This window comes from Panthera tigris, chromosome C1 (genome assembly GCF_018350195.1).
Source record: "Panthera tigris isolate Pti1 chromosome C1, P.tigris_Pti1_mat1.1, whole genome shotgun sequence".
NCBI classification, from domain to species: Eukaryota; Metazoa; Chordata; class Mammalia; order Carnivora; family Felidae; genus Panthera; species Panthera tigris.
In genome coordinates, this window is record NC_056667.1 from 204520638 (window position 1) to 204548452 (window position 27815).

Genomic DNA, 27815 nt, shown 5'->3' on the forward strand with positions numbered 1-27815 from the left:
ATATATTGGGGGAAAAAAAAGAAAAAAAAACAGCAGGTTAGACAGAATTTGAGCTTAACCAAGCAAATCACAGGCTAAAACCAAAATATCAACACCCTCTGGAAGAACAGGACAGAATCCAGAGACTGGCACCAGTAAGTACCTATGTACCGATATTTACACATTTAAACGTTATATACTGGGGGACCCTGGGGGGGCTCAGTCAGTTGAGTGTCTGACTTCAGCTCATGTCAGGACCTCGCAGTTCCTGGGTTTGAGCCCTGAGTGGGGCTCCACACTGATAGCCTGCTGGCGATTCTCTCTCTCTCTCCCTCTCTCTCTGCCCCTCCCCCACTCATGCTCCATCTGTCTCTCTCTCTCAAAAATAAATTAACGCTAAAAAAAAAATAAAATTAAAGGGGCGCCTGGGTGGCTCAGTCGATTGAGCATCCAACTTCTGCTCAGGTCATGGTCTCACGGTACATGAGTTTGAACCCGGCACTGGGCTCACTGCTGTCCGTGCATAGCCCGCTTCAGATCCTCTGTCTGTCTGTCTCTCTGCCCTTCTCATGCTATCAAAAAATAAACGTTAAAAAAATTTTGTTTTGTTATATAAAAACACCAGTAAAACGTTTATTAAATAAAAACCATTACAATAAAATCTAAAAAATTCTGAGATTCCAGATGAAGATTTGATTTGATTCAGCCAAGTCTAAAGTTCAATTCTACAGAAATATTGAAGGATAAAACAGAAAAAAACCCAAAAAACAGAAAACAAACAAAAAACCCTGAGGCTCAAGAAACAACTCACCATTGATGATAGGAGGCATTGAAAGGACGACACCGTTGCTATCATAGATAACTGGGAACAGGGGTTTATTTTCAATGATATGTAAGTAATGTTTAAGGTGGTTGTCAGTCTGAAAAAAAGGAAGCCAAATTGTGAATTAGTTACACACCTATCTAGCACAGAAAAATAATAAAACGGTCCCAAATGAGAGAAAGTTCTAGATTTGATGTGCTAATATAAATAGCTCAATAGCCTCGTATACCTCCTCTCCAACAGAAGAGAGATGAGAACACAGCCTGGTCATTTTTCAAGACTAAAAACAGATTTGCAAGCCTGAATGGTCTCAAGCAAAACACAAACCATCACAAAACTACCTCAACAGGAAGGAAATCACTGGCCAATCAGGCCAAGGATAAGAGCTGCTTTTTCTGAATGATACCTACTACTTTTATTTTTCAAATGCCATTTAAAGTGACTACTAAATGATTTTAACCCCTGGAACCTAAAATGCTAAACAGTAGGAGGTAGATACATTGTAATATTGTTTCTCACAAAAAACTAGCTGAATCTTACTCTTCATATTCTCATGAGGTTTAATTATACCTGGACAGGAATATCACAATGTGGCATATTCCGCTGCATTGGTTCTCAATTCTAGCTGTAGATTAAAATCACCAAGAGGTTAAAAAAAGGAACAAAAGGGGCGCCTGGGTGGCGCAGTCGGTTAGGCATCCGACTTCAGCCAGGTCACGATCTCGCGGTCTGTGGGTTCGAGCCCCGCGTCGGGCTCTGGGCTGACGGCTCAGAGCCTGGAGCCTGCTTCCGATTCTGTGTCTCCCTCTCTCTCTGCCCCTCCCCCGTTCATGCTCTGTCTCTCTCTGTCCCAAAAAAAAAAAAAAGTTGAAAAAAAAAAAAAAAAAAAAAAAAGGAACAAAAATATGCCCAGGCCACACTCTAGATCAAAGGAATCAGTAGCTCGTGGATGGAGCTAAGACAGTTTTTTAAAAGGACTCATTTAAAATAATTTTTTAAAATAAAAATTAAAAGTAGTCATTTACATCTCCCTATTCCAAGACCAGACATTAAAGGAATTTTCTTGATTTATGGAGAGCTATTGCATAAGATAAAAAAAAAATCTACCTTGTATATGTTCATCAATTCACAGGCTGTATAGTCCTTGGTCTTATTTAGAGGCTTGAATTTGATATCTGAAGGTCGCTTTGCAGTGTAAGTAAAAGGGCCTGACAAAGTGTCCAAATCATGGGTACCAATAGCAACCAAGGCTCTTTTCCTAAATGTCGAGAGAAAAGAGGGAGAGGACAGACAAAACAAGTTCTAATAGTCCAAAGCAGATATTCGGGAGCTAACAGACGTTTTAACAAAACGATTTTTGACACTTCCCTAAAATAGCCTGTTATTACAAGGCAAATTTAGAAGAGAATAATGAACAAATTCTCACAGCCATCCAAAGTAATGAGAAATTCTAAAGCTACTTAAAACACATTATTTCAGGAGCCAGAATAGACTCCTTGCTGCAGTGCTCTCCTAAGTACTGTGTTAACTAGGACATTAGTAAACACTCCCTTTTTCTTTTAACTCCTCTTTGGGTCTTCAAGTGAACAAATGTTTTATTAGAATAAACTACCAAACTGCCGTGTTTTTTGGTTTTTCTATATTTTCTTTAATTTTCTGTCACAAAGCTGTATGACTTCAATAAGGGAAAAAATTAAAGAACTGTGAATTACATTTAAAATTTAATGTGCAAGGGAAGTTCAGAAGGTATTAATTTCATTTGTTCTACAGTTTATGTGCAAAGGACTTAAGGAAATTTTAGGAATTTATAGCAAGTTAAGATTAGGAGAGAAAGAAATAGAAACAGGAATATAAAACAGAGCCAGGAACAATATTAATACTAATTTAGAATCTAAAGGCCTACAGTCTTAGCACACAGTGTCACAAATTTAGCTCTAAGCTTTCTGAAAGACAATTCAAAAAGAAACTTGGTCAAAATGTATGCCATTCTTAAGACTTCTTAAAATTAGTTTTAGAGGGAAATACAAATATATTTCAGTATTCATGTATAAGTGCATATACACACCAGATAAAATGCATTGGCAATCAAGGATTTTATGAAGGTCCACATTACATGACCTGTGAAATAGTTTTCAAAAGTTGTAAGAAATAAATCTTGGTCACCCTTCAAGACAGGTAACAAGAAATTTAAGAAATAAAACTGATAACAAGCACAAAGAAGTGTTACTTTACTCTGAGTTATGTGCTTGCGGAAGATAGTAACTCCAGACATATCGTGGGTTGTAATACACAGTTCCATAAGTTTAGATACATTAACTCAAAGCCATGTGTAAGAAGGTCCATGTGTGTGTGTTTTTTTAAGATAGTAATGATTCCTTAATCCTAAGAGTATCCCCACAAAAGGTCACTAAATTTTGATTTCAAACCCATCACAAAAAAATAAATTCCATATGAATCAAAGAGCTATGCATTTGGAAAAACAAGAGATAAACACACATACACTCATAGAAGGAACTACAAAAATTATTCAAAAGAAAATACAGGACAATGTGTAAAACTGGAGTAGGACACCCCTTAAGACACAAAATATATCCCAGATATATGAAAATATGCAAACTAAAAAGAAGTTAGAAATCAAGATTTCCCTATCATACTGGCAAAAATTGTAAAGTCTTGCCCTGAAAAAGCAGGGGAGAGCTGAAAGAACAGAGTGGGAAATTCAGTGGTTGCCAACTGCAGAGGTCTCGCCTAGCTAAGTGTTTTGAATCTGAGTCTAAGTATTCAAAAGTCTTTGCTGGCAAGACAAAATCACTCCTCAGAGAAAATCAAGAACCTTACCCATAACGTAACATTCGATGTGCAATCAAAAGACAGGGAAATGGGACTCCTACTCTAGACAAAAAACCAGTCTGTAAAAACCAATGCTAAGATGACCCAGACTGTCAAATCACCATGCAAATTTTAAAGCTCCTACCATAAAAAATGTTCAAGAATTACGGGGAAAATATACACATAAGGGGCAGAAAAGGAAATAACAGCAAAAAAAATTTAAAAAAAAAGAAAGAAACACTTAAGAAGCCAAGAGGGGGCACCTGGGTGGCTCAGTGGGTTGAGCATCTGACTTCGGCTCGGATCATGATCCCATGGTCAGTGAGTTAGAGCCCCACTTAGGGCTCTGCTGTTAGCTCGGAGCCCAGGGCCTGCTTTGGATTCTGTCTCCCTCTCTCTCCGCCCCTCCCCTGCTTGTACACTGTTTCTCTCTCAAAAAGAAAAAAGAAAAATAGTTTGTTTTTGTTTAAGAAACCAAATGGATTCTAGAGATGAAAAAGGTAAAAATTCACTGGACACTTCCGGCCAAGACGGAATAACAGACTAGATTTACACTCTTGCCTGAAACCACAAAAGGGGCAAAATACAGGAAACTGTTTCATGGGTGGCCCTGGACATGAGGCAGTGAAGGCAATCCCTGACAGACAGCAAATCAATGAAGGGAGCCCCACGACTGCCCGGCTTACTGCCTCGAGGGGTTTCCACGCTATAAGGCAGGGAAGGGGGACAGGGTTGGAGATCAGCAGACTCCTGAGTTGAAGAGACGTAACGGGGAGTCTGGGGAGACCAAGACTGCTGGAGTTGACCGGAAACAGTACTGAAGTGGACAGCGCTATCAGAATCCTGCACATCTGCAGAGGAACCCCCTCAAGGGTTCCGCTGAGTACTGATCAGCGCACACACGTGAGGAAGTTACTCGAGGACAGAGAAAGAACTATCAGAAGAACAGTGTCCGTGCAGACTGAAAACCTGTTTCCTGTGGGAAGGGATCAAGTAGACAGAAAGGTCTTGCCTCGGGATTAGCAGTTTGCCCTACACAGAACCTAATCAAAGAGGGGAAAAGTCAATAAAACCAAAAGCTGGGTTTTTTAGATCAATACGATCGATCCTCCAGCCACAGTGATCAAGGGAACAGACAGGAATGAAAAGGTGATGTCACTACAGACATTAAGAGGGGCACCTGGGAGGCTCAGGCGGTTAAGCTACTCTGGATTTCCCCTCAGGTCATGATCTCATTATTTGTGAGATCAGCCCCGCCTCAGATCAAGCCCCATCTTGGCTTGGTCTGTTCTCTCTCCCCCGTCTGCCCCTCCTCCACACACACTCTCTCTCTCTAAGAAAACATCGTGAACCACTTTTTGCCAATACATTTGATAATGTAAATGAAATGAGTGTATTTCTTGAAAAAAAGTTTCCAAAGCCCATGCAGGAGGTTAATTAAGATTTACTGACAGGTAAGGACACTGGCACACCAGAGTATCAGGATGTAGTTTGTTTCTCCCGGTAGAAAAAGCTCATGATTCCCAGAAATACCATATAAACAGAGGTTAAAGCTGAATTAAGTGAGGAAATGCCTTCCAATTTAGTTAAAAATAGATTCTTCAAATAAAGTATGTCCAGAACATATAATCGGGCTCAACCACTTACTAGCTATACCTATGCTGGTCAGAAATCTCTTGTTTTGTTCATTTGAGATATTTAAATTCTTATTGCTTTGCTTAATAATGACGTTAACAAGCTAACACACAGACTATTTTTACAGCAGAACTGGGAATATTTAGAAACTGAAAAAGTTTCTTTTACCACATAAACAAAGATGTTTCTGGAAATAGAGACCTACTGATGTTTTGTTTCTAAAACATTTCATCCCAGAAGAAAACATCCAGGGTCCCCTCCACCCCTTCCCCATCGCTTACACAAAAGCCTCTTCTAGTCTCCAGTTTACCAAACTGCAATTAGCACAATTAATAAATTCTTCTATTTTTATTCAAGACATCTCTAACTGTTAATCATACCTTTTGATCAGCAAGAGATATGCTGATACATTTCAGGACCAATACAAAAAAACCTTGCTATGTTAGCTAAAGCTTGATTTTATCCATAAACATATCATTTACTTCCATTAGGATTTTTTAAATGCTGAAGTTAGTTCAAAGACTCCCACTGTTACCCTCCTTGACCTTTAGGAGTTCAGGAATTATACAGGTTTGAAGATCACTGCGCTAAAGGAGCATATGGGAAATGATGAATAGAAATGTCCAATAAGTAAGAAAATTCAGTTACTTAGAAGTCTCAAGTTTCATCTGTCAAATTTATAATTATACTCAAGAAGAGACATCAAGCCAAAATTTTTCCACTTTAAAATGACAGGTCATACTTCAAATTACCACCATTTAACATTTAGTAGTATGATGCACTACTAAGAATTTGAACCAAACGACAATAACACAAACATAAAAACCAAGGAAATCTCTAGGACTAGATATTTCTTCTCCATATAGTTTTCCCAATAGAGCTCTTGTTTCTCCATCTATGCACTGTTTATAAGCAGTAACAAATAGCTGTCTGGTAAAATTTAAACTGATTGCAATTTAGCTAAGCAAATTTAAACTTGTTACTCTCACAGATTAATTTAGAAACGCTTTGAAAAAATCTGCAGAAGAAGAAAGGAAGGAGGGAGGGAAGGGGGGTAGAGAGAGAGAGAGAGAGAGAGAGAGAGAAAAGGGTAAAAAGGAAAAAGAGGGGGGAAGGGACAGAGGAAGGTAAGGAGGACAGAAGATGCAACGACAAACCTGCAAATGTTCTGATGTAGTTTCTCCTGAAGTTCAATGAAGCTGTCGTATCGATCTTTAGTGAACTTGATATTCCGGAGAACCGCAGCCACAGCATAAGGGCGTATTCTTGCTGTCTGCAGTGCATCAGGCCGTTAGATAGAGTCCAGACTAGGGCCTTTCTTTGTAATAACGTCTTGTAAAACAAAGTTATCTGCACTCTTGATAGTATCACAAATTCGCAAACACGTATAACATGTATATTCATATATTCATTCAATCCGAGATAGAGTGGTGACAAGAGACAAAGTCATCATTCTCATGGAATTTACATGTCAGCAAAATTTCTGAAAATTTACTAAATAACTGAGAAAAAACTAGTGTTTTTAAGTAGTTTTCTCATAGTTGATGTTTTTACCAAGGTGATGTCCCCTCAGTTTCTGTAAATTTTATTAATGTATCACAACTTAAACAATTATATCTCAAAGTACTTTAAATAAACACATGGGTGTTATTTTCCAAAATTATTGAGGAAAACTGATGTTTTGCTGTTACTGACAAATGAAAGGGAACAAACTGACAGTTTTTAAGAGCTAGAGGCTAAATATACGTCCATTTTTAGCAAATGATCAAAGAAAATTATATTTGGCAGAGGGTCAGCTTTGTTTCATTTTCCTCCCCACCTTATAAATATATACACCAAGGAAATTTTTTAAGAAGGAAAATAAGAATTTATCTTTATTACCTCCTCTGTGATGATCAATTTCTGGATTTCTCCATTAGGTGTTACCCGTTTATACACTGGAGCCTTTATCCTAAAAGGCAATTAAAACAAACTTGCCCATTTTTCACCAAACCATTTCATCAGCTGTAGTCTGTGTAAAAGTATATAAAATGAATAGATCTAGGACAACTGGCTGAAGTTAAAGAAAATCAAATTTAGGCTGAATAGCAAAACAAAAAGCAAACTTTCTAACATTTAAAGTGGTCCAAAAATGGTATAGGATGCCCTAGATATAGGGGAGCCCTACTAATGCAGGATCAGCAGAGGCTAGAAAACACTAAGCAGCCATGGGGGGGGGGGGGGAAGGGGAGGCATTTACATCAGCTGAAGAACTAGATTCAATAACCTTTAAGCTTTATTCCAACCATGAGATTCTGAACCTCTAGGAAAAATAGGGTTTATTAAAAATACAGATTGCTGGGGCCCCTGGGTGGCTCAGTCAGTTAACCGTCTGACTTGGGCTCAGGTCGTGATCTCACAGTCCGTGAGTCTGAGCCCCGTATCAGGCTGTCTGCTGTCAGCACCTCTCCCACTTCGGATCCTCTGTTTACCTCTCTGACCCTCCTCCACACATTCTCTCTCTCAAAAATAAACAAACATTGAAAAAAAAATGTTTAAAAAAAAAATTGCCTGGGGAGCCTAGGTGGCTCTGTCGGTTGAGCATCCAACTCTGGGTTTCAGCTCAGGTCATGATCTCATGGTTCATGAGTTCAAGCCCCACATCAGGCTCCACACTGACAGCAGGGAGCCTGCTTAGAGTTCTCTCTCTCTCTCTGCCCCTTCCCCGGTTGTGCTCACTTGCACACACTATAGCTCTGCCAAAATAAACAAACAAACTTTAAAAAAAATACAGATTGCCTGGTTCCATCTGGATGTACTGAATCAGGATATTCAAGGAAAGGCCTGGTAAATGGTATATTTTGAAGGCACAGTGCAGGTAATTCTTATAAGAGATTGGGGACTACTGTTTTAATCAGTACTTCTCAAACCTTAAGCGCTTATAGTCAAGTGGGGAATTTGTTAAACCACAGAGTGATTCAACAGGTCTTGAGGACAGGCTGAGATTCTGCAGTTCTAACAACTCTCAGGTGAGAGAGAGTACGCTGGTCCACAGACCACACTCTGAGCAGCAAGTCACTCTCCTAATTTTGTCTGATCATAAGTATCACATGAGGTGCCTGCTAAGAGTAGAAAATTCTAATCAAGCAGATTTGGAAATGCACTCTAAGGGATCATCCCTAAATAAGAGGATCTGTCATGCAGAGAGAATGAATGGAGTCACCCTCCAAATTTTAACCATCTAAACCAAATGCCTCATCATCACCCTTTCACCCACACCCATCAGTCATCTGAAACCTCACAGTTGTAGAATCTAGCCCACTGGCCAGAGGCTCTTATTCTTTTGCAGCTAACCAAATAATACATACGTAATCAAAACCAAAAATAATTATTTTTGATAGCTGTTACTGTTTCACCTCTTTTTCACTTTATATATTCATTACTTTCTGTATTCATTACATGAGTAGTTGGAAGGGGACTTAAAAATATCCATTCTGGGGCGCCTGGGTGACTCGGTCGGTTGAGCATCCGACTTCGGCTCAGGTCGTGATCTCACGGTCCGTGAGTTCGAGCCCTGCGTCGGGCTCTGTGCTGACAGCTCAGAGCCTGGAGCCTGTTTCAGATTCTGTGTCTCCCTCTCTCTCTCTGCCCCTCCCCTCTTCATGCTCTGTCTCTCTCTGTCTCTCAGAAATAAAGAAACGTTAAAAAAAAAAATTAAAAAAAAAAATCCATTCTAAACTAGGAGGCTAAAGTCAGAGAGGCCAATTAACTTGCCCACGGTCAGACAGCCATCACAAGACTTTCAGTTTTCCAGTTAGGAAGCTCCACTCCTGAGTCTTCTTAGAGTTCTCAAGCAAACAGCGTATCAAGGTTTGACACCTCTACTTTCCTCCCAACATCTACTTCAACTGGATTACTGAGGAAATTCACATGAACCCACTAAAAATTTTAAGAAACCATAAAATCATTAACCACTCCAGTTTTAAATATGCTCCCACAATAAAAGGCTAGGACTCAATATGCAAATTTTCAGATGGCTATAATCTGCATGAATCTTACTCTCCAAGCCTCTCTCTATGCAGCCCCAATGCTGTGTACCTGTCCTGCAAGTCTTTTTCTGAAGACTTAAGGTTGCTGATAATGCAGGCAAAAGAAACCTAACTTAGCAAAGTATTTACTAAATATTTTCTTACCTTTCTTTGAAGACTTGAAGTCCTCGAACCAATCCTTCCAAACAAAGAAGATCATATCTATTGGCAGGGACATCAATTTTGTAAAGAACAACATCAGAGGCTCCCTCCGCCTTTTCATTACCTTGTTCCTTACTTATGATTTCTTTCTCAGAAGTCTAAAACAAGCCCCCAAAAATAAAGTGAAATAAATGTTAACTCTTCTGAAAAAGTAGTAATCAGTGCTATAAAGTAGTAACGACATTATACATGTTCTTTTCGGCAGTAAAATGTGTTTATTATATTTGCAACAAAAATAAAAGTATTAAGTGTTACAATCACAGCACCAGAAAATACTCCAATTTTTGCTGAGTTCTGACATCTAGCATCCTCAGTCATTCCAGAACAGCACTAATTCATCTGAAGCAAGGGTCAGCAAACTATGGCCCACTGGCCATTATCATGCCTGCCACCTGTTTTTGTAAATAAAGTTTTAATGGAACATCACCAGGACCATCTGTTTACATCTCACCTATTGTGACTTACATACTGCAACAGCTGAGTTGTGACAGAGACTACACCACCTACAAGGCTACTATCTGGCCCTTTACAAAAAAAGTTTGCCCACCCTGGATTTAAAAGAAAATACACCATCACCAAGTACGGAGGGCAACAACAACGAAAAGTGCCAAAGAGGCAAAGTCAAGATGATTCACCAAGTAAAAGAAATAGGGCTTATAATGACTCTCAAAGCTAAATCCAGTAGGCACCCATGTGAATGAGAGTATTAAAAAAAAAAAAAAAAAAAAAAAACAGGGGCACCTGGGTGGCTCAGTCGGTTGAGCGTCCGACCTTCGGCTCAGGTCATGATCTCACAGTTTGTGAGTTCAAGCCCCGCGTCGGGCTCTGTGCTGGCAGCTCAGAGCCTGGAACCTGCTTCAGAATCTGTGTCTCCCTCTCTCTCTGCCCCTCCCCTGCTCACGCTCTGTCTCTCTCTGTCTCAAAAATAAATAAAAATATTTTCAAAAAAATAAAATAAAAAATAAAACAAAAACAAAAAAGTATGAAGCGATGAGAAGCTGTGGTACAAATGAGAAGAGATTACAGACACAATGGGAAGCAATCTAATGACAGAAAAGGTATGGAGCAGCAAGAATAAGGCAACCAAGAGAGAGGAGAGAGAAGAAATACCACTAAAATAATTTTAATACAGTGGCCAAAAGCTTAGAATATCTCAAACGCCACATTACCGCAGATAATAACAGATTTAAATTTTTTTTAAGTTTATTTATTTTGAGAGAGCAAGTGGGAGAGGGGCAGAGAGAGAGAGAGATGGAGGGAGAGGGAGAGGGAGAGGGAGAGGGAGAGGGAGAGGGAGAGGGAGAGGGAGAGGGAGAGGGAGAGGGAGAGGGAGAGGGAGAGGGAGAGGGAGAGGGAGAGGGAGAGGGAGAGGGAGAGGGAGAGGGAGAGGGAGAGGGAGAGGGAGAGGGAGAGGGAGAGGGAGAGGGAGAGGGAGAGGGAGAGGGAGAGGGAGAGGGAGAGGGAGAGGGAGAGGGAGAGGGAGAGGGAGAGGGAGAGGGAGAGGGAGAGGGAGAGGGAGAGGGAGAGGGAGAGGGAGAGGGAGAGGGAATCCTAAGCAGGCTTCTCACAGATAGCATGGAGCCTGATGTGGGGCTTGAACTCACGAACCGTGAGATCATGACCTGAGCTGAAATCAAAAGAGTCAGATGATTAACCGACTGAGCCACCCAGGTGCCCCAGTAACAGATATTCTTAAAGATAAACCACTATCAAGAAAGATAAGAATTACTATGGTGTACACCTGAAATAAGATACTGCATGTTAATTATACTTCAATTTAAAAAATAAACAGCAATTTCATTGACCCCCTTTGATCGAGCTCTATTTAAATTCTAATTCTTCCTCCTCCCTCTGCCTCCTTTCATGTTGCGTCCTTATCTCCCCCATCATAGGACATGTGGCATTTCAGAAAGGACCCTTATGAAAAAGGGGAGAAAACGTGGGAAGCAGAGAAATGAAGACCTCTGAATTACAGAAGAAAGGCCTACTCCCTTTGCAAAAAAGACACCAGCTTAAATCTTTCATTTCAGGATCTCAGATCATGCTAGGACTGTATGTGAAGACTGGGTCTGTGAGGGCTAATAAAAATCTTACTGAAATCAAAGACCACAGAAATTTCAGAGCTGGAAGGGGTCTACATCAATCGTATAGTCCAGCCCTTATTTCACACATGAGAAGAAGGCCCGGAGAAGCGATGTAATTTAATTGTCAGTGGTTACCCAGCTAGGGAATGTGGGAGCTTAACCTATTACTCAGATTCTCTGATATCCAGTCCAATGCTTAGATATCACACAGCCTCAAACATAAGCCAAGTGTAATTATCACAGCAATTTAACAGAAAAATCTCAGTCAACTTCAAGCATAGAGATGCTCATTAACAAAACAAAGGTTTCCTGTAACATCAGTTAAAGCAGCAGAAAAAACAAGGCAAATCAATTTACATCATGTCAGCCTAAAGATTTAGCCTCACAGTGTTGTAACACTGCAGAGATCAAGAAGATAAAAGGTGTAAGAAAAGATAACACTAATTACAAGAGAAATATTAAATCATTTTAGTTATAAATACAATGTCTATTACATGATCATGAGTAATACATTTTGCAAATGTTACCTAATTTTTAATATTTTAATATTATAGTAATATTTGATGTTTTTATTAATATTTTATTATACTAATTTAATAACTAATAATTGAAAGGCTAGGGATATGCTTCATAATGATTTTTACAGGCAGCCCTTCAAAAAACAGAAGATCATTTTACAAGGCCAATGTATACAGTAACGAGTGAGGAATGAATTAACATTGGTTAAACAGGAAGAGAGGAAGGTACAGTAGGGCAGAGGAAGAGAAGTAGGGGGAACCACAGGCCAGTGAGACATAAACTCTGGCTAAAGTAACGTTTCCATCGCTCCCCAGGCGTCTTTCCATAATTTATAAAAAGGCACCACACTGCAAAGGAGCACACCCTCATTCTGGGGTTACTCGACATGGTCTATCCGTCTCCCCAGCATTAGCCCAATAACTTCAGGTGACAACGTAACATGTAAACCCTGTCTGAGATTTTAAAGAAAGCAACAGACTCTCTTGGAACTGAAGCTTAGCCCCTTAACACCAAGAACACAGCAATCACCATAGCCCACGAATATTCCATGTTAGTCTAACCATCAGGTAACAAAATACAGTAGGCCTCTGCAAAATGTGCTTATACACAAACTATTGAAAAAATATTCAATACATACAATTTCATCAAGTTCCAGACCAAATTCAAAACACAGTTCATCAAATTCTTCGTCAGCTGGAAAAAAAAGGAGATTGCTAATTTTAATTTGTTCAGCTTAAATGGGAGTAGTATATAAACTGCATTTTCTTTTAAAACTGCCTTACACCAAGCATATGAAATACCAGGCATCAGCACCATTTTAAAACCAAAAGAGACAAAAAAAAAAATATTAAAAACAAATGACTATTTAAGGGCTGACTCATTTAATATCAACTAGAGAATCAGGTTAACTGCACTGGGAAGTTTGGGTAGGGATCAAACGTAAAGTGGGCTCCGAAACACAGATCCAACACAGTGGGATAATGTCACGTAAGTCCTATCCTTTAAAATCCTGAGGCCTTGCGGCCCGGCTGGCCGGGCCAGAGTTTGACTACTCCACTTCCTGGTTCTAAGAACTGGCACCTTATGTAAACTTCCTGACTCCTAGGCCTCATCCATAAAATAGCATTTTACAGTCATTTATTTATAGCAAGAACTCTGGGAAAGTTTTCAACATTATTATGCAGGTAACAGACCTGCCACAGCACCCTAAAACGTACTAGGTCTGCAACAATTAACAGTTCTCTTCCTTAGTTACATTCTGCTTCCCTCCACTACCTCATACGGCATTTTGAGGGACTTTCTTGTTATCAAAAATTGAACACAAACCGTCATTACCAGCATATTCTAGTGAAAAGCCGGTCTGAAGATTCTGATCTTGACAATGCACTTCAGTTCAGCATTTACAAGAACCTACTACGTGGCAGGAGGCTACACCAGGTGCCAAGGCTACAAAAATAAAACAACTCCTACTACTTACTCCTCTATAAAGAAATCAGATGCGTAAACATAGTTTTAAGTGCAAGGTACGGAGGTGGCACGAAGAAGGCCGTTATCCACTTAAAGTCAGCTAAGGCTTCACAGAAAGGATGAGCTCATTAGGCAGAGACCGTGAGGAGTGGGACAAGAGCATGGCAAATTTGGAGAAGTTCAGTACGGATGAAGCCTAAGGTTCCGGTCAGGAAGAAATTGGACGCAACAAGTAAAAGAACTCACAACATGCCAAGGGACTTGCTCTGTCCTGCCTGTAGGCGGTGGGGGTTACACGGAAGGATTCTGCGCTGGGCAAAAGCAGGATCAGATCTGCACTTTAAAGGATGGCAGCAAGGTGGTGGATGGATTGGAGCAGGGCGGTTTCCCTAACAGTACAAGTGAGGCACAGTGAGGGCCTGACTCAAGGAGTGGCGGTGGGTATGAGGAAGGAAGAATGTGGGAAAGGTCAAAGAAGCAGGATCTGCACGGCTCAGTGACCGGATGGGAGGCGGGAGGTGAGAGCAGGAAGAGTCTAGGACCCCCAGGTCTCCCGTGTGGATGCCGTTAACTGGGGCGAAGAACAACAGATGTCCCCAGTGATCTCTACCTCCTGGTACTCACGCCCTTGTGTAGACTGAGGTCTGAAGCAATCACATGAGTGATCCCGGGAGCATACTCTTCAGGCAGCCAAGCCTGGATGGAGACGACTGCAGGCCCAGCTGACATCCTGCCGGCAACCCGGTCAGAGACCCAGAGCTAGAACCCCCCAGCTAAGCCACTCCTCCGTCCCTCTCTCAGAAAACTGTGAAATAGGGAGATGGGCTAGACCGGTGATGGGTACTAAGGAAGACACTTATGATGAGCACTGGGTGTTGTATGTTACGTGATGAATCACTATTGCACTGCGTGTTAACTAAAATTAAACACACACACACACACACACACACACACACAACATAACTGGGAAATAACCACTTGTTTTACAGTACTGCATCCTGGGGTAATTCGTTATGCAGCGATAGAGACTTCAGTCCCTGGAAGTGGAGTGATGCCAAAACAAAACAGGGAAAATGTGGGAATATGGCTTTGGAACCAGGAGGCAGGCTTTGAGGAAAGTGTAAATCAAAACCTCAAGTGCCTGTAACGAGAAGCCTCATAGTCTTTAATAGGATACAGGTGAGGATATGGAGGAGCCTGAGGCAGTGTTACTAGAAACTGGCAAAGGGGAATCCTTTTTATGTAAAGGCAAAACTTTAGCAATGCTATTACCCGGTTATGCACACTGTAGAAAATGTACCTACTCAACTAGGTGATGTAACTAAGATTCCCAACCAGTGCTGTAGGTGTCGCTTGGTTTTTTTTTCTTGCTGTTTATGAGAGAAGAGACAAAGTAAAGGCCATTAAAAAGGAGCCAGGACTTGACGGTTTTAAAAATTCAGTCTCCTAAGGTATAAAATGGTACTAAGATAAAGAAATGACTTCTGAGCAAACAGTAAATCCAGAGCATTGCCAGGAAAGCATGGTCCAAAGATGAAATCAAGGATATGACTGTAAACTCTTAAGACTCCAAAAGATCAAAGGTACTATTCATTCAGAAAAAAGGCACTATCAATTAAGGGTGTGCCTCACAAGTTCAGTCACACAACTGAGCTTAATCAAGGGCCCTGTATCAGTACAAATCCAAGGTACAAAACACCTTATTTCAGAAATTTGTGAGTGCCATGGCTTCTCACTAATGAAATGGAAACTAGCAAAACTCACTGAAGACCCACAAAGTTTTTAAAAGAAATATATAGGCAGAAACATTACAAGCTTGAGCTGAAAGGGACAGAGAGAGGACAAAATGAAGTCTCTGAACCGCCAAAAAGCTACTGGCAAGTAGAGAGAACTAATTGGATGTAAGACACGTGCTTTCTTTCCCCCATAAAAATAAGGATCACTCAGAGAGCGCAGCCAAGAGCCCAGAGGGTAGGGCTGAAAGCCATGGAGAAGGATCCTAGGCCTTGAGACCTCATCAAGAGAGTCGAACACGTGCCAGTTCAATTTCAGAATGTGTCTCCCATGTTCCCCTTTGACGAGGAATGTGTATAGCGGTCCTCCTATGCCTCTCTCCCCGCTGATGTTAGTTGTCGGCTGGGCAGATCATCTCTTTAGTCTCTGAGACCAAGAGAAACTATAGTCAAGCAGCTGTACTTAAGAAACTACACCTGAAGAGCCTCATCCACACCGGGCCGTGATTTAGAGGAGATTCTGGATTTTGAGATGCTGCTGTGATGGGATAACACTTCTGGAATCCTTGGGAAGGGGTGAGTAGGTTTTGTATGGGGGAGGAACATGAATCACCGTGGGGGGAGGGGGCAGAGGGCAGACTGGCAGTCAGCCTCCAAAACTACCCGCCTCCTGGTATTCATACCCTGGTGTAGTCACCTTCCACACTGTGAAATGGTCTGTGTGACCTAAAGAATATGAGAAGGGATGGCATGTCACTTCTGACATGTGCTTCTATCACTCTGAACACTCAATTACCTGCTCTCTTGGGACCTCTGGCTCTGGGACAAACAAGCCACCATATTGCAAGCAGTCCTAGCGAGAGGCACTGAAGTCTCTGGCCAAACATGTGCAAAGAACAGAGGCCTGCCAACAACCACTTGAGTGAACTTGGAATTAGATTCTCCAACCCCAGTTAGGCCTGGAGAGAGGACTACAGACCTGGCACCCTTAGGACAACATGAGACATCCAGAGCCAGAACCACCCAACTGAGCCACTCCTCACTCCTGGACCCTCAGAAACCATAAAACACACGACAGTCTTAAGCTGCTAATGTGGGGGGTAATTTATTATGCAGCAATAGAAAGCAATTTGATCAGTAACCATTTAATTTAGAACCGTTAAAACACTGCATCTTTCAATGCCTCATTATACAATTTGTTTTATTCCTATCCGCTGTATTTCACGTGCTTCGAAACAAGAACAAAATTGTGATTAATAATTCTAACAAAACAACACATCTAAGTGACTACCCCTTAGAGGTTTGTAGGACATATACAGGTGGCTCTGACAGTCCCGTCAGCAGTCACACCAAGGCAGAGCAGGAGCAGAACCGAACAGTGATAATAAATCAGTTAACAAGAAAATGTTAACTGTGGCAAAAGGAACACACCTGAGCAGAAAAGTGATTAAAAAGGTAGACTAAGGAGATAAAACGGCCCCAGAGAAGGAAAAGGACCAGAACAAAAGCAGCTTGAGAAATCTCCTTGGTAAGCAAAGAGATGGTGAAGGCAGTGACAGGGAGAAACAATGGAATTTAGGACAAAAAGCAAACCTTGGAAGGACTGAAAAAAAATAGAATGTGCATACCAAAGACTGAATATCTGAGAATAGAAAGTGAGGAAGACTAACAAAAAAAAAAAGAGGGTAAGAAACAAGAGGGACCCATTCTAACTTGCAAACTAGATGCTTTGCTAAACATGCTTTTCCAACTTTGACCTCAACCCAATTAAGTTTCAAGAAAAAATACAGGAAATATAAACTGGTATTTCTAACCTGCCTTAAGTACACCTCAGTAACATCAACCTTCATGACTGAAATTTTAAGTTCATTTATTTTTAATTTATTTTCAGAGAGAGAGAGAGAGAGAGAGAGAGAGAGAGAGAGAGTGTTCGAGAGCACATGCATGCACAGGGGAGGGACAGGAGATGGGGGTAGAGAGAGAATCCCAAGCAGGCTCTCCGCTGTCAGCATGGAGCCCTGGTGCAAGGCTCGAACTCATGGCCTGCGAGGTCATAAACTGAGCCAAAATCAAGAGTCGGACACTCAACCGAGCCACCCGGGCACCCCTCTGAAATTTGAGTCATTAGCTGATGGATACTTATCGGGGGGAGGTGAAATCAAGCTTGCATGATCACTTTCAATAAGAAAAACATGGGATGGGTCGCTAGAGAATCTATGAAATCAAATAGATGTAAATAGATGACAAATCTCACCATTTTAAAAACCTAGAGTATTTTTTACTTTCTCAGAAATGGATACTTGGGTGGTAACTGATCACAGCTGTCTTAAATATTTGCCCCATACCATCGTGTATAATTCAGGCATATACCACTAGTAAGAACATGGTTTAGAATAATGGGTTAAGAAATATAAATAAGCACATTGTAAAATAAAACAGTGTAGGGAATTAGAGCTGAATTCAGAAGTCAAAAAGTATTACCTCTATTTTCAGGGACTTACGGCAGAACCCGACAAAGAATAATACTTGAAGAATATGTGGTATCTAAAATTGCGACTTTAGAAACATTTTAAAAGCTATCTTCGTGGTAACATTCTAGGCAGCAGTACCTGTTACAGCGACTAGGTCTCTCTTATACTGAACCTTAAAATCCAAAAATAGTTCTCACAAATCAGTTGCCACAGCCCTTATATAAGCTGATAACTATGGGGAGAGACAGCTATCATTTCAACCGCTACAACCATATGGCCGCTGATGACTTGCACTGTTTCCTCCCTTTTCTAAATGGGGATGTTTTCAGAACTAAAAAAGACACCAAGTGTAGCATGAAGACTGAGCCCGCCCGGTAAAGACTCCTCGTCGTCATTCAGGTCTCAGGTGTTACTATCCTATCTAACGTTGTTCTTAGCACAGTATTTTTGTTTCCCCGATAGCCTTTAACATAATCCAGAATCAGTTCATTAGTGTGCTGGTTAATTATTGTCTGCCTCCGTCATCAGAACGTGAACGGGGGCCTTACGTGTCATGCGCACCGCTGTATTCCCAAAGCGCCAGGAACAGCGCCTGGCACCTAACAGGTGCTCAAAAAACATTAATAAAGTAAGATAGAATGCCACCACTTCCTGCTCAAGCTTCTACCCCCTAATGCCTCATAAATGTTGTTCCTACAGAGCTCTTCTTGTCGCGCTCAACTAGCTGCACTCGGGATGCAACCCAGAGCTTCATTCCTATTCTATCCCCTGACACGAAGCACGCAACAGATGCTCCATGTGAGACTGCTGAACGAATGACATGGCCAGCTTGGCACGTGCGAATGATGCAACACCAGCCCTGGCAAGGCGGGCTGGGAGAGGCTATTTCAGCCCAGCCCGGCCGCTTCGACCGCCAGACATCCCCGTCTCTACCCGGACCACCCGAGGCCAAAACCTGGCGGGCAGCGTGAACGTTCTCACGAAGGCCTTTTGAAGGGGGGAGGGGGGGGGTCCCAGCCTCGGAGCAGAGGCACAAAGCCAGGCCACGGCGCCCGCACTTACTGTAGGTCCGACCCAGGGCTCGGAAGAGCAAATCCCGCTTCACGCTGACAGTCGGCATGGCGAGTCGGGATCTACTGCGCCTGCGCGGTGAACCGGCCGGGGCTCAGCGCGCGAGGCACGTAGGACCCGGCTCCCTCTTGTGCGGGCTCCCTTCAATATTGCCAGTCGGCTCCCAACAGCTTCTGCCTCGTTTTTCATCTGGAGGCACGTAAATTGCGACAGTTAAACTCCTTAAATCCATATGCGTGGTATGAATAACGTGCAGGCTGAGAAAGGAGACAACATTGGAGACAACGTGCTACGATTTGATAGGCAGTAGAATAGGCAGATTGCAAAGGCCCTCACGCCTCCAACCCACTATGGGCGGAGGACGCCAAACTAGTGGGAGGGGCACAAGGGGAGGCACGTCGGGGGCGGGGCCTGGAGGTGGAGCATCCTCTCCCTGGGGAGGTGAGGAGATGAGCGGGAGGGGTCTCTGACAGCCTACGGAGAAAAATGTGCAAATCTGAGCTGTGGGATCTGGAGAAACCGTCAGGCCGCAGTTTGGGCTTCAATCTTCGCGCTTACGTACAGTCTCCCTTGTACTCTAGGTTTGAGCCTTGCAGCAGCCCTTTAAGACACAGGGTCTTAGAGACATTTTTAGAAAAAGAGACAAACTGATGGTTAGGCAGTGCTGTCTGCTGGCGGATACTGTGCTCAGTCCTCCGCCATCAGTAGCGGATTTCCTCTTTATGACAACCCTAAATGTAATAGGCTGAATAGAGGCCCCCAAAGATATCAGGTCCTAACTCTTGGCCCCTGTAAATGTCACCTCATCTGGAAAGTATTTGCAGATTAAGGATTTGGGGATGGAGAGATTATCCTGGATTATCAGAATGGGCCCTAAATGCAATCACATGCATCATTTGAAGAGGGAGGCACAAGGACATTTGACAGAAACAGCAGAGGGGCCGGCAGTATAACCGTGAGGGCAGAGATTGTGATGATGCAGCCACGAGTCAAGGAATGCCAGCAGCCACCAGAAACAATGATGGACTCTCCCTTACCTCTGGAGCAGGCCTGGAGGGTCTACACACACTTTGATTTTGGCCAAGTGAAACTGATTTTGGACTTCTGGCTTCCAACTGTGAGAGAATTAATTTGTTGTTTTAACCCACCAAGTTCATGGTTACTTGTCACAGGAAACTAATATACAAACGTAGGCACCCATTATTCCCATTTTACAGATGGTGAGACTGAGGCACAAATGGAGTCACTCACCTCTCAAGGCAGAGCTGAGGCGTTTTCATGAGGGAGACCTGCCTTTATCCTTTCTAGTATTTAGTGAGTGAGGCCTCCAAAGCCATTCAGGTGGGAGGCAGTAGGGAGTGGAACTTAGGCCTCTCTGACTACCATCAAGCAAGTTTTCACTGTATTAGTTTCCCTCCATGACTGCGGGCAATCCCTTCCCAGTGCCCAACATAACCGATTGGCAGAGGTCAATAGCAAACATCATGCCCAACAAAATCTTCTGCCAAATTGGTACTCAGCTCTCAATTAACAAATAAAGGACTTCATAAATTATTGCATGCTGACCTGCTCTCCTCTGGGAACCCCAAAGTGTTCTGTTGCCTCTGAACCTCACTTTCCTTATCTACGAAACAGGGATAATATACACCTTAGAGAATTATCCTAAGGATCAGGAATGCTCATAAATGATTAACATGCTTAAGTCCTAGGCCCTAGAAGTAAGGCGGCTGTCATTATCATCTATCCTAGTCAGTTTCCTGTTTGTCTCAAACCACCAGGGGAATTCTGTTCTCATCTCCCTGTATCCCCCAATGCGTCCATCCTGCTTTTTCATCCTTTGTACCTTTGCTAGGACTGAATGTTTAGAGGATTCTAACGGAAAAGAGAAAACTAGAACACCAGTGTTCATGACAGGTGCTCAGCTGACTGATAGGAAAGACACGTGGAAAACGAGAGTGTATATCACAAATTGTAGGGAGGTGCCTCTTTTGTCTAATTTTAAAGCCAGCTGGAGAGCAAGAATGAGATGGCAGCATTTCCTAGAAACAAAAGATGGACTGGCCAATACACACACAAAAAGTCCTCCTTCCATTGGAAATTAGGGAAATACAAGTTCAAATTATAATGAAATATTTTTTAATGTTTTATTTATTTTCAGAAAGTGAGCATGTGGGGGAGGGGCAGAGAGAGAGGGACACACAGAATCCCAAGCAGGCTCCACAGCTGTCAGCACAGAGCCCAACGCAAGGCTTGAACTCATATACCGTGAGATCATGACTGGAGCCGAAATCAAGAGTTGGACACTCAACCAACTGAGCCACCCAGGTGCCCCATAAGGAAATACATTTTCACCCCTACCAGACTGATAAAAATGTGAAAGTCTGACCAAATTAAATGTTGGCAAGAATTGGAAGTATAAGCTTTGGAAAATAGGGCCTTACTTAGAACAGCAGAACCTGTGCATACCCTACTGCCATTAAACTCCCAGGAATATTTCTCTGAGAAACTCTCACCCAGGTGCCCCAGGTGAGCAAATAAAAATGTTCAGTGTTACATTGTTCGTTGTAAAAAAAACCCAAAAACCAAAAAACCTAAACTGGAAACAAGACATGTGATCATTATTATTTTTTCCACTTTAGTCTCAAATATAATTCTTTTTTTTTTTAAGTTTACTTATTTTGAGAAAGAGCGCGCACACAGGCACAAGTGGGGAAGAGGCAGAGAGAAATAATCCCTAGCAGGCTCCACACTCCATGCTGACCCTGATGCGGGGCTTGATCTCACAACTATGAGATCATGACCCGAGCAGAAATTCAACCAACTGAGCTACCCCCTTAATTTTTTTCTTAACAGTAGTTGTCTTTAGATGGTGAGATTATTTCCTTCACTGTACCCTTTGTATTTAACAGAACTGTAATTAGCAAGTATATTTTTGTTATGAGGGAAAAAACTACAAGGTTCCTATAGAACACAGTCATGTGCAGTTCCTCTGCCTCCTCAGACATGTGTAGACAATCCAGTTCTTCCGTTGCCACGTGACAGGAGAGCCTGCGTAGATCTGGGCGAGCACGATTGTTTTTGCCTGTAAAATGTGTAACACACAGTGAAAGTTTCTGAAATGATTGTGCCACTTTCCTGTTAGGCTTATGGGTTGAGCAGCAACTGAGAAAGAGAAGCTATGAGGTCTGCAATCCTTCCCGCACTTAAAAATGCAGTATTATGCCTATGACATTTCACACTACAACAGCATATAGTTTCAAGGGGTATGCCCAAAACAAACATTTGTCCAATCCCAGCCTCAGTTTCCTCATCCATAAATTGGAGACAGAACCTCAGTGGATGGCTGTGAGGACAACGCATTTGGAAACAATTTGAAACCTGCCAAGCACCCTGTGAATATTAGATGTTTATACTCAAGGTAACAGCCCAGTGATCTGAGACTATAAATTTGCCCTGGCATTAAGCTTAGTAAAACTCAAGTTGATGCCTCCAGTAGGCTGAGACAGCGCTGTAAGCTCAGGTTGTAGATGATACAATTTACCATGAGGGGCCTTGTTTTAATTGTGGTGCATCCCAAACTGGTTCTGTTCTGGCTAAAACCTTGTATGTCTTTCCTGTAAATTTCCAGGACACTAACCCCTTTGTAGGTTACCCTGAAACTTTTAGGACAAGATCAAAGCCCATCTTTCTTCTTGGGTTTCTACCGACGGATCTATCTAGAACCAAGAAGGCCTGCTAGACCTGCCCAGTCAGGTTGATTGGCACTGACTTCCCAGTTGTCAAACCAGTGGTCATCATAAATTGTATTTTAGAAATAAACTTGATAGACACTTTATATTATTGACCATCCCCTCATTCTAGAAATTCTCCTTTCTTAGTTTTCCTGACTCCAGATGCCTCTGTTTAGCTCCCTGGATTTTTCTACTAGCTCTCTGCGAGAGACAATACACTGTAGTGGTGACAGTTCTATAATAACAGATGCAAACCTTGCATTTACTGCTCACTGAGACCTTGAACCAAGTGCTGATTATTGATGAGCCTCAGTTCCTTATAAAATGAAGGTGACAATAATATGTCCATCATTGGCATACCATAGGATGGTTATGCAAATTTTTTTTAAACTTTTTTTTTTTAACGTTTATTTATTTTTGAGACAGAGAGAGACAGAGCATGAACGGGGGAGGGGCAGAGAGAGAGGGAGACACAGAATCCGAAGCAGGCTCCAGGCTCTGAGCCATCAGCCCAGAGCCCGACGCGGGGCTCGAACTCACTGACCTCGAGATCGTGACCTGAGCTGAAGTCAGACGCTTAACCGACTGAGCCACCCAGGCGCCCCGGTTATGCAAATTTTAAGAGCAGTAGTTCATGGTAGGGTTTAGCATGTGATAAATATTAACTCTCATGGCCTCCTGTACCTCGCACACTCCCCTTTCCCTTTCTTCAGTATAGGATTCCCTCCAGAGTTATGTCTGGTGATCTTCTCCCCAAACAGTCTCATTTCCACTACTATCTAAACACAGATGGCCCCCATTCTAACCTCCAGCCCATCTCTCTCTTCTGTGCACGTTTCTTACCAACTTCTGAACATCTGCACCTGGGTGGCCAACAGGCTGGCATGTCATACTCAAAAACGGAACTTTCTCCTTACCCCTAAACTCTTCCTTCGTGTTTTTCCTATCCTTTTCGAAGTCACCACCATCCACCAAGTTACCCAGGCCCAAAATACTTAAATTGACCTAAACTCCTTCATTTCTCTCTTCTAACTCATTATGATTGAGGAAACTTGGGTGAATCTGCCTAGGATGCCTTATTTCTCACAGCACAAGGTTAAACCTTTGTGTCACCATGTTAAAGCAATGGAACCCTGTATCTCATGCCAGTCTACCAGGGATAAGCACCTGATCCAACCTGGATCTTGGACTTGGGACCACAGGGAACCTGAGGAGGTCCATTTTATTTAATGGTGGAAGCAGCTAAGGTACGAGTCTGGAGCCACTGGTGGCCATGTTTCCCACCACTCAGAGAAAATAACCTGTGATGAGATAAAATGATACTGACACCAAGAGAACAGAGAGTGGAGAGAAACCTAGAAGCATTTAAATGGTTGTTCTCAAGCCCCAGGTGTCTCCCTCCTCTTCCTGAAATTTGGTTGTTTAACTGCATGAAGTTCAGATGGCTTAAAGCATGAACGGTAGAGGGTTACACCTGAGACTCAAGAGGTCGGTAGATGCCCTATAATGCAGGGCCCAAAACTACATCAAAGAGTTCGGACTTTATCTTCAGAACAATGAGGGGAAACTCCAAGATTTTAAGCAGAGAAATAACACGATCAATGAAGTCTTCTGGAAAGACCACTTTGAGTACATTGTGTACACGGAATTAGGAGTGTTAGATCAGAGGGCCAAACTCAAGGTGGGGAGGTCAGGTAAGAGGCTGCAATAATCTAGGGGACCAACGATAGCAGCTAAGACTGGGGTAATTGCATGTGTTTGAAGAAAAAAAGTAATAACAATAGGCCAGCATAATTAACAGGTCATATACGAGTAGCCATAAACAACTAGAAAGATACAAACGTGAGTGCAAGACCATCCATTGGATTGGCCCTTCTTGGAACTGGAAGTCGTGGGCTGTGCTGTGCCACAACTCCAAATACATTGCTTTTGGACCCTGCCGACTGCCTCTTTCAGGACCTGACCCTGGCCCCAGGTGGGTAGCAGATCATTCCAGTCTCTTTCTCCTCATTCCTCCCTCACTTGGGTTGCTGGAACCTCATAGGTTTCCAGGCCAAGTGCAAACAGAAGGTGTGGGTGAGGGTCATGAGAAGAGAAATCACGATGGCTATAGAGCCTCACTATCTCGGGCAAGACTCCTGCATCTCTGCCCAGAGCACTGGGCAGATTGCTCAGATCAGTTGAGAGGACCATAAGAATACAGAGGGTCCATAACCAATGTCTTTAACTTAGTTCAAAAGAGTGTTAAAAAACAGAACTTCCTGAAGAACATTCGACTGAAACTACCATAATGATGGCCTTCTATCAACTTTAACCAGATCTGGTCACTCCCAATGAATTATGGTAACCAGGATGTTTGAGTTTCATGGGTGTGTATGTATGTAGAGAGAGAGAGCGAGAGAGTGACAGAGAGAATATTTACCTTTATGATGAATGCACCTTATGAAAACTGGAAAAGTGACCTTTCTCCTAAACTATCCCCTCTGAGAACTGTCAATCCAGGAAGAATACTATTTCCTTTTCAAACTTAAAAACAGGAACATATTGACTTAGGTTACGGTAGAATGTCGTGTTATGGAAAAACATCATTCTCTTCCAGTTAGTAGAAATTAGCTGTCATGAAATGCACAGAAAAAAAATAATAGAACAAGGAAGTGATGTTTAAGTTATTCATTTCCACGAGTAGGCTTTTGTAACCTATGAGGCAATCGGAACTGTCATCTTCTTCTTAACTAGAGTTGAGGACTAGAAAGGGGAACCATCCTTGGTTGGTGGAATCAGATCTCCAAGCAGGACAGTGTTGATTTCTATCCACATGATCTCATCAAGACTTGCCACAGCAGAGGGGTCTGATATATTTTTGTTGAATTTTAAAAATTTTATGTATGTTTTATTCACTCGCATATACCCAATGCCAGGCATACAGAATGTGGTTGGTAAATATTTGTTGATCGAATAATCCCAGCCTAAACTATGACACACTTTGTCCTCTGATTCTTCTGCTCATTGTTCCATGACTTCTCTATTTCAATGACATTCCCTTCCTTCCTTGCGATATCATTTAAGGAACAGCTCAGGGGAGCCTGGGTGGCTCAGTTGGTTAGCGTCAGACTCTTGATGTAGGCTCAGATCATGATCCCAGGGTCAGGGGACTGAGCCCTACTTCGGGCTCCATGCTGAATGTGGAGCCTGCTTGGGATTTTCTCTCTCTCTATCCCTTTCCCATGCACGCTCTCTCTCTCTAAAATGAATAAAATTAGAAAAGGAAAAGCTCAGTATGGCAGTTATGTGCTCAGGCTCTGGAATCAGACAAACCTATTTTCTTTCTTTTCAGTGTTTTATTTATTCTTGAGAGAGAGACAGAGGGAGGGAGACACGGAATCCAAAGCAGAGTCCGGGCTCTGAGCTGTCAGCGCAGAGCTCGACGACGGGCTCGAACTCACGAGCCGTGAGATCATGACCTGAACCGAAGTTGGACGCTCAACGGACTGAGCCACCCAGGCGCCCCCAAACCTATTTTCAAAACACAGCAACTTGGTTCTACTACTTACTAGATGACCAATTAGTTTCACCTGTAGTCTCAGTTGGCACAGTGGTAAAAGATAATCGTACCTAAACCGGAGTGCTATTATTATGAGGTTTAAATCACACAACACCAAAAAGTATGGACACAGTAGTTGCTAGGTGCTAACCACTCAGTAATGTTGACATTATATGGTTTTTTTAACTGCAACCCCATTCAAACTCTGTATTTTTCCAGATATTAGGATGCCCCCCCCCCCACACACACACAAATAGCCAAACAAACAGTAGTTTCCAACCTGGGTTTTGCAAACCCTCAGAGCTTCTGTAACTGTTTAATGTCAATTTCATTTTGCTAAAAATACAGCCACTTTGGGAAGGAGGGAGATGCTGAGAAGGTCACTTCTTTTCCACTTAGAGCAGATTCACTTGGATCTCTTCTAGAAGTCAGAGTTCTTTGAAGGTTGAAAAAAACTCCCCTGCTAAAATACAAGTTTGAAACCATTATCTCATACCACCTTGCTTCTCCTCCTCTGTTTTAGTATGGCTATGAAGAGAGCTGGGTCTATTCCTTGTCAGTAACTGGCTGGGTTATCCTGGGCAAATCCCTTAATTTCTCTGCTCTCAGCTCCCCATTCCATGAAACATGGGGCTAAGAAAGATAATGTTTACGGTTGGTGTTTTCATGTCAACTTCAGTTCCAGAAATCAACAAAACTCATAGAGAAGCATTGTTTTGAATAGCTCAATAAATGAAAACTTTCTCACCATTTAATTCCAGTAATCATTTGGCTACAATAACCTGGGACATAATATATACACAAAGGAATGTGCTGAATACTGAATGAGTGATCTAATAGTTGCTTCTAAAATGGTGAGAGGCTGTTACACCAACTGAGCCCTGGTGGGGCCATGCTTTGCTGCAGTGTGTCGTGCTAGGCTATGATGGCTATTTTCTACTAGCTGAGGGCCTGGGAAGGTGACAAAAACTCGACTCAGTAGTCCTACTACTTGATTAGTAGGAGTCTGGAGGCCTTGCGCTTCTCATTTACGAGGAAACTGTGAATTCAACTAATTAACCAATCCTACCATTTATTTTATTTAAATTTTTAATGTTTACTTATTTTTGAGAGAGAGAGAGCGCGAGCGTGCTCGCTCGCACAAGCGGGGGAGGGGCAGAGAGACAGGGAGTCAACAGAATCTGAAGCAGGCTCCAGGCTCCAGGCTCCGCGCTGTGAGCACAGAGCCCAACGTGGGGCTCGAACCCACAGACCGCGAGATCTAGCCCGTATTTATTTTCAACCTTGTGCCTGGCAGAAGCCTTTTCATAAATAACCAATGACAGAATGCTCTAATGCTCAGAGACCATGTCTTCATTTACTTTGGTCATCAACACCAGGGCAAAGCAAGCACTCAGCAATCCTTTGTTCTATGTGACATTCATTTACTGAAGGGATGGCTCTTCTCTCTAGGTTTGAGACAAAACTGTATTTGAAGCTGCTCCACTCTGCCAGCTGAGTGACATTGGGCTTGGATGTCCTTGAAATTCTTGAAAATGCTTCCCTTGAAAAGCCAATGCTTCTTTCACAGGATTGCTCTAGGATGCGTGAAGGGCTCCCCACAATGTCGGAGAGTGTTCTCATAGTATCCCCGTTAGCACCGGGGGAAGGTTCAGGGAAGAAGTCTAAATGAGAAGAAAGTGATTCCTCAACTAGGAAAAAAA

At 42.4% G+C, this 27815-nt stretch overlaps 1 protein-coding gene across 1 annotated transcript in view; it reads right to left on the minus strand.

Moving 5' to 3' along the window:
- The window catches only part of FARSB (phenylalanyl-tRNA synthetase subunit beta), a 74322-nt gene extending 53402 nt beyond the window's left edge, over window positions 1-20920 (minus strand). The window contains exons 1-8 of the mRNA XM_007099306.3: window positions 19878-20920; window positions 18832-19029; window positions 12736-12791; window positions 9439-9593; window positions 7148-7217; window positions 6424-6539; window positions 1910-2060; window positions 791-899 (exon numbers count right to left, since the gene is read on the minus strand). Of these exons, the coding sequence (XP_007099368.2) occupies window positions 791-899; window positions 1910-2060; window positions 6424-6539; window positions 7148-7217; window positions 9439-9593; window positions 12736-12791; window positions 18832-18889 (715 nt within the window). The 5' untranslated portion in view covers window positions 18890-19029; window positions 19878-20920. The remainder of the gene's footprint in view (window positions 1-790; window positions 900-1909; window positions 2061-6423; window positions 6540-7147; window positions 7218-9438; window positions 9594-12735; window positions 12792-18831; window positions 19030-19877) is intronic.
- Between the last annotated feature and the right edge of the window lie 6895 nt (window positions 20921-27815).